Genomic DNA, 15,070 nt, shown 5'->3' on the forward strand with positions numbered 1-15,070 from the left:
TATCTTGTCTAATTACTGTAGCCAGGAATTCCAATACAAAGTTGAATGTGAAGTGGACATCCTTTTCTTAAACCTAATCTTAGAAGAAAAGTTGTTTGTCACCACTGAGTATGAAGTCAGTAGTTGGTTTCTCGAACATGGCTTACATTATATTTAGATGTATTCCTTGACCCCCACTTTTTGAAGGTTTTTATCATACGTGGATGTTATCAAATGCTTTCTCTGCATTTATTGATAAAATCAAATGTTATTTCATTGATATGGGGAATTATATTGATCAACTATCAGATCGTTTTATGATCCTTTTAATACATTATTGAATTCAGTTTACTAAGATTTTGCTGAGTATTTTTGCATCTATGGTCTTCAAGAAAATTCATCTATAACTTTCTTTTCTGTGTTATCTTTGCCTGATTTTAGTATCAGACTAACACTGGCCTCATAAAATGTGTGTGGAAGCCTATGTGCCCTATTTCCCCATGTAAGGCTACTGTTTCATTCTTGATTTGCTGCCTGGTTGATCTGTTCATTGATGAGTGTACAGCACTCATCTACAACTATTAATTTGTTGTCAATGTCTCTTTTCAGGTTCTTTAATAGTTGTCTTACATATGTTGATTCTCTTGTGTTTGGGACATATGCATTGATGAGTTTTATGTCTTCTTGACATCTTATTTTTGTAATCATTATATGATGGTCATTAAATGATCATCCCTGCCTCCTGGTACCTTTTTTAGCTGTAAGCATATTTTATGTAAAGTAATTATAGCTGTCTCTGCCTTTGTCTCGGTCTCATTTGCTTGTAAAACTGTTTCCTAACCACTTACTTTGAGTTTACATTTACTTGGGAGCTCAAATGGGTCTGTTAGAGATAGAAGAATATTGGGTTTTGTTTTCTGATCCAACAAGCCACTCTGTGACTTTTGATTGGTGAGGTCAATGCATTTACATTTAGAGTAATTATTGATATATGAGGATTTGCTGCTGTTACATTGTCTTCAGTTTTCTCGTTCTATCTATTTCCTTATTCATTTTTTGGGAAGTGATAAAAGTACTTCACAGAATGGAACTAATGTTTCATTGCAAGCCTGTTTTATACATTGCTTCATCTAATGCTTACAACAACCCTGTCAGATAGGTATAATTTTATCATATTTTATAGTTGAGACTGAGGCTCAAAGAGGTGAATATTTGCCCCATATCACAGAACTAGAAAGCAGTAGAGCTGGACTATTCACATCTGATGTCTATGTACCTTAATGCTTCATGTCTGGTTTTATAGTACAATGTTTAAAGGCATATAAAGAAAACTGAGGTCCAGAGACAAATGACATTTCTCATAAGGAAAAATGGCCTCAGACTTAAAACTAGGAAAACTGCATTCAAATCTAAGCTCTGACACTTCGCAGTAGAGTGACTGTAAATACTATACCAAACAACAGTTTTGAGGTTCTTGTGACAACCAGTGTGTGTGTGTGTGTGTGTGTGTGTATAGACCAACAGCAAAGCACTTACTATTATCAGTAAAGTCACAGAGGCAGCTAACAACAATGTTGAATCTATTATTTTAGGTCTAATTATGGGTCAGAAACCATTCTAAATAATTATTAAACACAAACATACTGATCTTAAAAAAAATATAAGGAAACTTTATATGGTAGTCTGAGCGTAGGTATACAAAGAAAGGCAATTATTGAAAGGTTCTAATCTCATTGGAAAACGTGCAGTCAGTAAATAGCAGAAAAGTGTGCCAGTTTGGTCTCATGGTCAAGAATCATAAAGTAAGCAGGGGACAACTCTACAGATTATATGGGGGGAGGGGTGGGTGGCAGAAAACAATTAGCAACTTGTGGAGTAGTTATACAGGGATTATAAGAACAATCTGGGGTACAAGTAAGCTTTATAGGGTCAGTCTGCTTAAATGGGAACCCCCTAAGACACACTCAATCTTTATAAACGGGACCTTAGAAGAAGCAGGGAAAGACATCTCTATTATAATCCTTCAGTTACCAGAGGTGGGGGGGGGTCTATATGGGCTATGTGGGGGACCTACAGCAGAGAGCAGGAGAATAGCACCGGCACAGGCAGACAGAATTTCTGGGAGCTGTTTTTCATACTGAGAAATCTGTAGAAAAGTTATCACCAATACAAGTAGAAATTTCAAGGTTAATGAAAAACCATGTTATCACAGATTTGTAGCTTGGTCACCTATATCACAACCCCACTGTACTGACCCACTTGTTCAGCAGTGTAAACTTCAGGAGAACCCATTCCTCCTGCAATGTTTCTCCAGTATCCTATACTGAGGAAGCTTAACATTTTGTTATCACAGATGTGTAGCTAGGTCACCTATACCTCACCCCCACTGCACTGACCCACTTTTTCAGCAGTGTAAACTTCAGGAGAACCTCTTCCTCCTGCAATGTTTCTCCAGCATCCTCTACTAAGGAAGCTTAACATTTTGCTTACTGTAAAGGAGAAATGCTTAAAGGAATTCTGTCCATTGTCACAGAAAAGATATGGAGGAGCAAATCTGGAACTGAAAGACAATAAATTGATAACATACAGATGTAGACTGAGACCTAAATTTTCTAGTCCTTAGTTCAGTGTTCTTTCTAATACCTAAAACTTTACCATTAGGATAATTCCAGTTTCTTGAAAACAAATCTCACAATGATAGCTGATCATCTCCCTTGTAGGCATACAGGCTGGCTCCAGTGTTAAAGAAATAGGGAAAAAAGATAAGTAACCTTTCTGACTCTCATTTTTTTCCATTGGATAATGGCCATTATATATCTTCCTTCACAGGAAGAAAGTATGTGGTAAATTCTCAGCACATGCCTGGATCATAGGAAGCATATGATAGAAATTTGTCTCCCTTCCCTCAGATGCTATGAGGTCAATCAATGAAAGTGAACCAGGTGTGAAGGTTTTCACATCATTTGTCCTTCTTTATCATCTTTATTCGTTGTTTCCTAACAATTGTCATGTCACTTAATAAGTTGTTCATTATTTTCTGACCATGTGATTTTAAAGATTGTCTGTCCCTTGATTATATTGTTCTCAACTAAGTGCTTATGCTTATGAGACTCTGGATGAAATAAGCAGAATCCAGAATTGCTGGGTTATCCAGAGAACTCACTGCACTTGAATTCCAGTCAGTCAAAATAATGCTCAAATTAACTGATAATTTCAGAAAGCATACTAGTTCACTAAATTTCTATTTCTTCTTAGAACTTGTTTCTTTCATATCTTTGATCCAAACTGTTTGGCATGATATTCTAGATAATAACCACTGGATCGAAAAGTTCTTAGTCTTAAATGGGCCAGATGCTTGGTCAAGATACTATTGATACATTTATTTCTGCCAGAGTATCTTGGTTACACATTGCACACATGACTAAAGTTCACAAAATAGGCACACACCTACCTGAAAAAAATGAGTTTTACAATTATTCACACCCCTTTATGAGACACTGGGCCATCAGTGTGGTCTATGCTGGTAAAGCTAGGAGGTATATGAATATTTGCCACAGTGCTATCTAGTAAAAATGTCTACAATGTTGGAAATATTATATATGTGTGCTGTTCAACATAGTAGCTACTAGTCACATGTGGTTCCTAAAATGTGTCTAAAGTTTAGTTTCCCAAACTAGGAAACTGAGTTTTGTTTTTGGTTTTTTTTTTTGTTGTTGTTGTTTTTAAAGATTTATTTATTTATACAAGAACTGGGGTATAAGCCAGATGTGCAGGAGGGTGATTGGATTCACCAGAGACAGAGCGAAATTCAGTAGTTAATTTTACTTTATTTCAATAGCTAGTTGCTACCATGTTGTATGATTAGCATAAATCTAGTCAGTATGGCTTAAGGGAATGATTGTGGTATTTAAAACTAAAAGACTGTTAAGTCTAAAGTCCAGCTACTGTTAGTTGCTTTATAACACTTACCATGTACTTTTTCTTATCCAAAGCCAAGTGGCCTCATTTACAAAACGGTAATAATATCAGAATCTCACAGGGTAGTAATTAGATGATAAATATAAAGTATCTAACCCAGTGCCCAGCACTCTTTGATAACAGCTATTATAAAGCTCCTCATTTTCCAGATGGACAAATGAAGCTCCCAATGAAGTGACTTGTCCACAGTTAGATCTTCTTGGTAACATAGCCCATAATCACTTCAAGATTTTCAGGAGTTTTTTCCATGATATGTTTTCTTATAGAAATGAACCTTCCTCACTACTGAGGAGGTAAGAGTGTTTGTCAAAAAAAAATATTCAACTGCTGTAAAATATATCTTACACATTTGGTGAGTATGTACCTTGGTGAAGCCTATTTGCTCCTTCCGGAAATTTTCCAGGGGTTTAATCAGCAAATCACTAGCATTGTGTACCTGGAGAAAAGAAAGAAAAAAAAAAAGACAACTTTTAGATTAACAATGTTCAGCTTCAGGAGTCTATGTAATATACCATCTTGCAAAATATTCACAAGGTTGCTGGTTTGTTGTCTTTTGCTACTGTCTTCTTTTTTCTCATATTTATCTCCTAAAATCAGATGCTTTGAGAGGAAGTTAGAAAAGTAACACTATGGGCATTTCTCTGAAACATTACTGGTAGTCTGATTTTAATCAATAAATACCCAGAAATTTGTCCAGAAGCAGAGACAGGAGGCCTGAAGTGTATCTTGCAAAAAGAAGAGAAATGGAATGAAGAATCCATGAAAAGGTCACTTATACCAAGTGTAAACCATTTCATGAGAGGCAAATGAATAAGCATTTATAGCATCAGGATAAATCCCAGAATAAACTGTTTCTAATAATGCCCTGGTATGTCATAAAATCAAAACATTTCCTTCGATACTTGGAGTATATTACAGCATCATAGAAAACACTGGACCAAGCCTTCAAATTACCTAATTACTGATGCCCAGAAGCTGATAAATACAGCCTGTCTAGAGACTAAAAATAGTGATATTGATAGGTTTTGGAAATATAAAAAAATCCTATCCAAATTAAAGCCCTTGTTCAGTGGCCAGGTAGAGATTTGTCAAGCATTGTCTTCATATAATCCTCTTGGATTGCATCTGTCCAAGGTAATAACTATGGTTTGTTACTTTCAGGGGTATGTATTAGTTGCCCTTTAAGGGAGAGCCTTAGAGAAGGCATCAGAAGCACTGAACTTTTTTAAGTCATTGCATTAATTCTGATTTATCACAAGACAGGGAAATGAGGGTCTAGCTGCCTTGTCAGATGAAACATATGGTATCAGAGAAACAAGATATATCTTCATAATAAAAACAAAACACAGTAGAAAGCCAGTTATCCAGATCTGTATTTTCCAGACTAAGAAGCTTGTGTAAACTACTACCAAAAAACATGGCAAGTTGAAGCACTAGTACATATATTTTTAATACACTGCTGAGGGGAGCAGCAGGCGAGACAGGAGAGGTCTGTCACGAAATGTGGGACCCTCGCTGGTGGCCAGGGATAAAACCACCACTGCAGAGGCTGCAGGCAGCTTCGCAGACCAGCGCTCAACCGCTGCGCCACCAGGGGAGACCCACTAGTACATATTTTAATCAGGTTGTGCAGGCATTTTTTGGTCTCATGTTACATGCTCAGTTATGATTCAAGGCACGACTATATAGACAAACTCCTATAACCAAAGATCCACTAGCATCCCTCATATTAAAACAAAAATCTCCAGTGGCTCTCTGTGATTGAAAACAAGAATTCTTCTACTGAGTGACCCCTGAGCACCCCTTATGGAACCAAGTAAAGGCAGAAGAAGGGCCCCGAAAAAAAGGTGAGCAGCAATCCAGGAAATTGCCCTCCAGCCAGCGCATGATTACCGGAGGCCAGAGACCTCCCATGCAACTGTGCACCCCATGCAGAAGAGCAAGTAAAGCCAGGAAGGCAGAGGGAGGCCCCAGACCCATGGTGAGAAGCAACCACTTAGGTGTCTTTTGGCCCACACACAGCATTAAAGTCTGCTAGAACCCCTACCACATGCAGAGACCATGCCCAACATTATAGGTTAAGATGCACATGAATATGAAGTAAATATTTTTTAAACAGAGTAGTATTAATCAAGTCTCTTTACGGATATACTACTGAGCCTTTCCATATGCAGATACCCCAAGGATGGCAAAGTTGGCAACTTTTCATGTCCCAAGGGGAATTTCTTGCACCAACATGTGTGCCAGGAACTTATCACTAGGGTTCATAAGGACAATGTTTTTTACATGTATGGCCCTGTCTCAGACTTTGAAATTGTTCACTATAGTTTCCAATAATCACATTGGCAACAGTTCTCTCATTCTCATACAACACAATTAGATGATCTGAACCATTTCTTTGATACTCATTGGTTATTATACTAGTTTCTACAAGAACATAGACCTATAGACACAGCAAAAGGTCAGACTGAAGCTTGGCTCCATTTTCTTTTTCATTCTGTTTTATTCTTAAATCCCTTAGACATCTAGCAAGTATGCAATAAAGCCTTTTTTAAGTAAACATGGACTTTAATCCTGTTTCTGATCACTGCATCCGTTCTGTGAGCTCATTAGGAGAAATGCTCCTACCTTCTATCTCAAGGTAGATGCTCTTGCATAAGTAATAACCTAAACGTTTCTATTAAATGAAGCCCAAATCAGCCATTTAGAAGAATAGAAAGGATATTCAGTTCACTACTATAGGATTATACAGAAATTAGAAGGCTAACCAATTACCAAAAGAAGACATACTATTTGAAATATTACTGGATTTTTGGCTATCCGCAAAGCAAAGATCTTGAGCATGGCAAATAGACTCTCCTTAAACATCAGAAACATTCAGGCAAGCCTCCTACCCATAATCATGCAGGGAGTTTGTTATATAGACATTAAAAGGCCACCTTATCAGATACACCCCTACGGTACTGTGTAAGAACATCACAGCTAGAATGCTCCTGATTTCCTCCCTCCAAAGTTCCTTCCATGATTTAAATTCATTTATGACATTTGCAATTATCAACTTGACATTTGCAATTATCTCATACTAGGACTGTGAACATCCTTCTTATTCTTCTAGAGTTTCTTTTGGTTTCTTCTTATAAAAAGGATAATGAGTTGTTTAAAGCTTTTCAGGTTATCCTCATTGGGGTACAGGTGCTTTTTTACCATAGTTGCAGGAAATGGGAGAGTTGCAATCAAGTAATGAATACCTGGCATATTATGAAAGGCCCTTGTAGAGGCTAACCTTCACAGCATTCCTGAAATTAAATGGGAAATGGGGAGTCAACAGTCAGAACATAATTAAAGAGTTGTGGAACAGAAGGGCACAATATAAAAAACAGAAGAAAATGAGTCTGTTCCATGGAAAAGAGGAAGTAGGAAGGGTGAGAAAACAAGATCTTAGTCAATCCAACTTCAATATTTTTTTTCTTAAACTGGGGCACAGTCAGAGGTGCTAGAGGGTGAGAGAATTCACCACAGACAGAGCAGGGAGCAGAACAGGCAGACAGACCGAAGACTGCTGAGGGGAGCAGCAGGCGAGGCAGGACAAAGAACACAGAGGCAAAGGCAGAGGTGTGGCCCTGTGGTGAAGAGCCCTTCCTCATTCTTATGCTCACCCTCAGCCATCAGCACCAACAGCCACCTAAACCTAAGGCCCTTCCCCAGGAGAAAACCACAGACCTCCAACTAAAAGGAATTTTCTGTGACTTCTCTTCACCAGCCTCCCTCAGTGGAGGCAGTTCTCCTCAAGGCCTCCTGCCTGCAACCATGCAGGACTCTCAGCAAACATGCCCCTTTCAGAACAGCTCTTTCTGCCCACTTGTGTCTTTGCAAGTGTACTTTATTATTCTGTCACTTTCCAAATAAATCTGCCCTTTAAATATAATTAACGTCTCTGTCTCATGGAGAACCTCGCCTGGGAAACTCGCCCTGTGCTGTTGAAACTGGAGCTTTGGTGAAACCTTTCCCAGAGTGAACCCAAGGACCCCGTACTCCAAACCCACTCACTCCATCATTCATCCTAAATTAATGTACATTATGTACTAGCCTTATGTCACAACATTGAAAATGCTAAGTTGTTATTCTCAAATGTACTAATTTATCAAAAAGGAGATTTCCAAAAAAATAAAATAAAAATAAAAGGAATTTCCTTGTGATAAAATATTTTATCTTCTAAATTCTTGCCTTTCTCACAGGCAGATTACCTACCAGAGATTGTGAGCTAAAGTTATGCATATCACCCAATTTAAAATATGCATATTAAAAACCAGTAATGACAGTGGACATCCTTGGATTGTTCCAGATCTTGAGGGGAAGGATTTCAGTTTTTCACCATTGAGAATAATATGGGTTTGTTGATACGGCTTTTATTATGTTAAGGTATATTCCTTCTATCCCAAGAATTTCAAGGGCCTGCATCCTAAATGGACTTTGAGGAATGCTTTCTCGGCATCTGTTGATATGATCATGTGGTTTTCATTTTCCTTTGGTGAATTACATTAATTCATTTTCAGATGTTGAAATATCCTTGTGGCCCTGGAATAAATCCCCCTTGGTCTGGCGTATTATCCTTTTGATACACTGTTGAATTCTGTTTGCTAGGGTATTATTGAGGATTTTTCATCTGTGTTCACTAGGGAGACTGGCCTGTAGTTTTCTTGTTTTTGTGTTGTCTTTGTTTGGTTTTGGTATTAGTGTAATGTTGGCTTCAAAAAACTTATTTGGTCCTATTTCTTCTTTCTCAATTTTTTGAAAGAGTTTGTGTCAGATAGGCACCATTTCATCTTTGAACGCTTTGAAAAACACATTTCTCAAACCATCTGGTCCTGGGAGTCTGTTTTGGGGGAGGTTTTTGATTACTGTTACAATTTATTTGCTTATAATTGGTTTTATTGCTGTTTTTTTTTTAATTTCTTCTTCATATAGTTTTGGATGATTGTATATTTCTAGGAATTTGTCCAACTATTCTAGATTATTGAACTAACTTGCATATAAATGTTCATAGTAATCTCTTATTATCCACTGAGTCACCCTCATTTATAATCCAATTTATTTGTGTATTCTCCCATTTATTCTTTGTTAGCCTGGCTAGAAGACATTGTCCAATTAGTTTTTCTTTTTTTTTTTTTCAAAGAAACAGCTTTTGGTTTCATTGATTTTTTTGGATTTTCTTTTTTATTTCTATTTAATTCATTGCTACTTGAATTGTTATTATTTCCTTTATCTTCCTGGCTTTTGGGGGGCTTTTACTTATTCTTTTTCTATTTCTTTGAGATATTAGGTTGTTTCTTTGATTTCTATCTTGTTTTTTGATGTGAGTCCCTATTGCTACATACTATACTTTTTATTTTTTTTTCCTTCTGACATCTCTCTCAAATGTTACAGGTAATTTTAATTTTTTATTACACAGGTTTTCAGTTACATTTAATCATAAAATTTTGTTAAACTGAACGTCCTAACATTGCTCTGATTGTGTTGTAAATTCCAGTATTTTTTCAGTTCAGTGGTTATTAATTTTTTTAAACAAAGGAAAAATTAAAAGCCCAGTAGTTTCAAATACTTTCCCCTTTCTTAAAATACAACAATCCCACTGTATTGATTGCTCTGCTGTTTATCCACTGTGTTTTGTTTGTAATTGAGCTCTGGCCTCTGAGCAGATTCTTGTCCTGTTACCTTTTCTAATGATTGTGTTTCCTGATGTGTTTCTTTCTCTCTTTTTTAATTATTTTCTTACACTGTTTTTCATTTTTGTACAATATTTGATTTCTACCCCCAATTTTAGTCTCCATAAATCTCCCATCACCTGTGAAACATCACCACAGACCCTTGTGCTCTTCTCTCCCCTGTTTTTTATTTATTTTAAAAGATTTTTTTTTATACAAGAGCTGGGGTACAGGCCAGAGATGCAGGAAGGTGAGAGGATTCACCAGAGACAGAGTGGGGAGCAGAACGGGCAGAGGGAACGAAAGCAGCACTGAGGGGAGCAGTGGGCATGACAGGAGAGGTCTGCAGAGACATGTGGGAATCTCCCTGGCCAGCCAGGAATCTACTTTTATCTCTGATCACTTATTTGGTTCCCCTACAATCCTCCTATAAGTGAAACCATGCGATATTTTCCTTTTTCCTTCTAACTTATTTCACTGAGCATAATCCTTTCTAGTTCCATCCATGTTTCTGCAAATGACATTAATTTATCATTTTTAGGGCCTCCCCTGGTGGCGCAGAGGTTGAGTGCTGGGCTGCGAAGAAGCCCACAGCCTCTGCAGTGTGGGTTCGATCCCCGCCCACTGGAGAGGGTCCCACATGGTGCGACAGACCTCTCCTGCCACACCTGCTGCTCCCCTCAGCAGTCTATTTCATCAGTCTGCCAGCTCTGCTCCCCACTCTGGCTCTGGTGAATTCACTCACCCTTTCCCACTTCTGACTTTACCCAGTGCTTGTATAAATAAATAAATAAATCTTTTTAAAAAATTATCTTTTTTATTAGCTGAATAGTATTCCAACGTGTATATATATATATATATATATATATATATATATATATATATATATGCCACCTCTTTTTGATCCAGTCATCTATTTTTGGGCATTTGGATTGTTTCCAAGTCTTACATATTATAAATAGTGCTGCAGTAAACATAGGGTACAGGTATCCTTTTGAATTGATGTTTTTGTGTCCTTTGGATAGATCCCTAGGAATTAAATTGCTGTGTTATATGGAATTTACATTTTTTATTAGTCTGACGAACCTCCACACAGCTTTCCATAGTGGCTGGACCAGTTTGCATTCCCACTGGCAGTGGAGGAGTGTTCTTTTTTCACCACATACCCACCAACATTTGCTATTGCTAGTTTTTTTTGTTTGTTTGTTTGTTTGATATTAATATGTCCTTTGCCTGGGATGTAAGGTGGTATCTCATTGTCATTTTGATTTGCATTTCCCTGATTATGCAGAATGTTGAACATTTTTCATATGCCTGTTTGACATTTGCATCTACACTTTGGAGAAGTGTCTTTTAAGTACTTATGCCCATTTTTTGACTGGATTGTTTACTTTGATTTTGTTGAGTTGTGTGAGTTCTTTGTATATCTTTGTGATCAGTCCCTTATCAGTTGTATGGAGTACAAAAATTTTCTCCCAATCAGTAGGTTGTCTCTTTGTTTTGGTTAATGTATCTTTTGCTGTACAGAAGCTTTTTATTTTGATGTAGCCCAAGCTGTTTATCTTTCCCTTCACTTTCTTTGCTTCAGGGGATGAGTCTTTAATGATGTTACTGAGATGTGTGTCACATAGTGTTTTACCTATATTTTATTCTATATATTTCATGGTTTCAGGTCTTATTATTTTATCCATTTTGAGTTGATTTTTGTACATGGTGTGAGGTAGTGGTCTAGTTTCATCCTTTTGCTAATGGTGGTCCAGTTTTCAAAGCACCATTTATTCAACAAACTGTCCTTGTTCCATTGCATGTTCTTTGATTCTTTGTCAAAGATTAGTTGTCCATACAAGTGTGGCATTATTTCTGGGCTTTGTATTGGGTTCCATTGCTCTGTGTGTGTGTTTTTTTTGTACTACCATACTGTTTTAATTATTATGGATTTCAGTATATTTTGAAGTCTGACAGTTTGATACCTCCATTCTCCTTTGTTTTAGCCATGAGAGCTTTGGCTATCTGAGGTTACTGTGGCTCCATATAAATTTCATGAATTTTTGTTCTATTTCTTAGAAATATGTCATTGAGATTTTTATTGAAATAGTGTTGAATCTGTAAATTGCTTTTGGTAGGATGGCCATTTTGATAATGTTAATTCTTCAAATCCATAAGCAGGGATGTGTTTCCATTTCTTTGTGTTTTATTCTATTTCTTGAAACAATGTTTTATTATTTTTTTTGTATAGGTCCTTCACCTCCTTTGTTAGATTTATTCCCAAGTATTTCATTTTTTGTCTCAATTATAAAAGGGATGGTTTTCTTGATTTAATCTTCTCCAGATTGACTGTTTGCATATAGGAAGGCTACTGATTTTTGTGTGTTGTTTTTGTATCCTGCTACTTTACTAAACTGGGTCATTATTTTGAATAGTTTTTCTGTGGAGTTTTTAGGGTTCTCTATGTATATTTATCATCTGCAAATAATGATAGTTTTAGTTCTTCTTTCCCTATTTGTATTCCTTGTATGACTTTCTCTTGTGTTATTGCTCTGGCTGGACTTCAAGTATTACATTGCAAAACAGTGTGAGACTTGACATCCTTGTCTTGTTCCTGATCTTAATGGAAAGGATTTCAGGTTTCAATCATTGAGAATAATATTGGCTAAGGGTTTGTCATACATGGCTTTCATCACGTAAATGTATGCTCCTTCTATCCCGAGAATTTCAAGGGCCTTCACCATAAGTGGCTGTCGAACTTTGTTGAATGCTTTCTCAGCATCTATTGATATGATCATATGGTTTTTATTTTTCTTTTTATTGATGTTTTGGATTGCATTAATTGATTTCTTTTTTTTGGTTCTTTTTCTATTTTTTTAATTTAAATTTTATTTTTATATTCCCCATACAATTGCAACCCCTTTATTTTAACCCCAATCCCTCCTTTCACCGCCCCCCGCACCCCATAGAGTGTCTCTGGTTCATAGTTGGTTTATTGATTTTGATTTTTACTTTCTTATAGTTATTCTTTTTCCTGGTCTCTTATTTATGTTTTCTAGATTCCTGCTGTGAGTGAGACCATCCAGTATTTTTCTTTTTCTTTCTGGCTTATTTCGCTGAGCATGATCCCTTCCAGCGCCATCCATGTTGCTGCAAATTGCATGTGTTTATCTTTTTTGAATGCTGAGTAATATTCCATGGTGTGTATGCTGAACCATCCTTGTGCCACTGGAATAAATCCCACTTGGTCATTATATATTATCCTTTTGATGCAGGGTTGGATTCTTTTAGGGATTTAATTGAGGATTTTTGTATTGGTGTTCATTAGGGAGATTGGGCTGTAGTTTTCTTTTATGTGTTGTCTTTGTTTGGTTTTGATCTTAGTGTAATGTTGGCTTCAGAGAACGTATTTGGTAGTATTCCTACTTTGTAAATATTTTGAAAGAGTTTGTGTAGGATAGGCACTAGTTCATGTCTGAACATTTGACAGCATTCATTGGTGACACTGTCTTGTTCTGGGCTTTTGTTTTGGGAGAGTGTTTTTTGATTACTGCTTCAATTTGCTGCTTATAATTGGTCTGTTTAGGTGTTATATTTCTTCTTTATCTAGCTTTGGATAAATATAGCATTCCAGCAATTTGTCCATCTCTTCTAGATCATTGGGCTTGTTGGCCTATAAATGTTCATAGTAATCTCTGATTATTCTTTTGATTTCTACAGACTCATAATTTCTGCTCTTTTGTTTATCATCCTATCTATTTGTGTTTTCTCTGTTTTTTCATCGTGATCCTGACTAGAGGTTTGTCTATTTTGTTTATTTTTTCAACAAACCAACTCTTGCTTTCATTGATCCTGTGGTCTGTTTTTTTTTTTTAATTTCTATTCCATTCATTTCTGCTTTTATTTTTATTATTTCCTTTCTTCTACAGGTTTTTGTGGAGTTTTTTGTTGCTATTGTCCTTTTTCTAGTTCTTTGAGAACTAGAGATTAGTTGGTTCTTTGAATTCTTTCTTGTTTCTTAACGTCAGCCTTTATTGCTATACAACTTTCCAATTATTATTGCTTTTGCTGTGCCCCATACATTCTGAAAAAGTGGTGTCCTCATTGTTGTTTGACTCAAAGTATTTTTAAATTTCTACTTTGATCTCCAGTTGAATCCAATAATCTTCCAATAGTGTGGATTTCACTCTCCGTGAAATAGGAAGGCTCCTTGTTTTCTCTTCAAGGATTATTTCTAGTTTAATGCCTTTATGATCAGAGAAGATACTTGGAAAGATTTTGATCTTAATGTATCTGTTGATGTTTGTCTTTTGGCCCAATATGTGATTGATTCTGGAATATAATCCATGTGCATTTGATAAAAATGTGTACTTGGATTTTTTTTGGGTGCAGTGTCCTATAGATGCCTGTTAATTCCATGAGGTCTAGGTCTTTATTTAGGGCTCTAGTGTCTTTGTTTTTCTTTTGTCTTGTTGATTGGTCCATTGGTGAGAGTGGGGTGCTGAAGTTTCCTAGTATATATGCATTTTCTCCAATGTCTATTTTCAAAGCTGATAATAATTGTCTTATAAATTTTGGTGCTTCTTCATTTGGTGAGCATATGCTGATGAGTGTTATATCTTCCTGATGCATTGTCCCCTTAATCATATTGTAGTATCCATCTATGTCTCCTTTTACATTTTTTAGTTTGAAGTCTATTTCATCTGATATAAGTATAGCTTTTCCTGCCTTTTCTTTTTGGTCTATTTGCTTGTAGGATTGTTTTCCAACCTTTTACCTTCAGTCTATGTTTATCTTTTATAGTTAAATGTGTTTCCTAGAGACAGCAGAAGGCTGGATTTTGTGTTTTCTAAAGATTTATTTATTTATGCATACAACAACTGGGGTTTAAGCCAGAGGTGCAGTGGGAGAAAGGATTCACCAGAGAAAGTGGTGATCAGAACAGGAGGATCTACTGAAATACACTGCTGAGGGGAGCAGTGGGCAAGGCAGGAGAGGTCTGCTGTGCCTTGTGGGTTGCTCCTGGCTGGCCTGGGATCAAACAAGTGCTGCAGTGGCTGGCAAGAGCCTGACAGTGCTGTCTTAACACCTGCACCACCAGGGAGTCCCCAGATTTGTTTCATAATCCAGCCTGCTGCTCTGTGTCTTTTAATTGATAAGTGTAGTCCATTTACATTTAGAATTAATATTGATACATTGGCATCTGTATTTGCCATTTCGTTTGTCTTTTTGTGATTTTATTCCTTATCTCATTCTATTCTTATTCATTTCTCTGTTATTTTTTTTTGTTGTTGTTGTTCTTGTTGTTCTTGTTGTTCTTGTTATTTTTGGCTTTAGGACTTCCTGTAGTATTTTTTGGAGTGGAGGTTTAGTAGTCATAAATTTCTGAAGAGTCTGTTTGTCTGAGAAGGTTCTTATTTTTCCTT

General features: G+C 36.6%; 1 protein-coding gene across 2 annotated transcripts in view; it reads right to left on the bottom strand.

The window, feature by feature from the left end:
* OPHN1 (oligophrenin 1) overlaps positions 1–15,070 on the bottom strand; it is a gene marked incomplete at both ends in the record, with an annotated part of 458,306 nt that overhangs the window by 294,733 nt on the left and 148,503 nt on the right. Inside the window, one exon of one of the 2 annotated variants that reach the window (XM_084258482.1) lies at positions 4,322–4,393. The exons of the other annotated variant lie outside the window; for it this stretch is intronic. Within the exon in view, the coding sequence (XP_084114608.1) occupies positions 4,322–4,393 (72 nt within the window). The remainder of the gene's footprint in view (positions 1–4,321; positions 4,394–15,070) is intronic. 2 annotated transcript variants of the gene reach the window in all.

This window comes from Talpa europaea (genome assembly GCF_964194135.1).
Source record: "Talpa europaea genome assembly, chromosome: X".
NCBI lineage: Eukaryota > Metazoa > Chordata > Mammalia > Eulipotyphla > Talpidae > Talpa > Talpa europaea.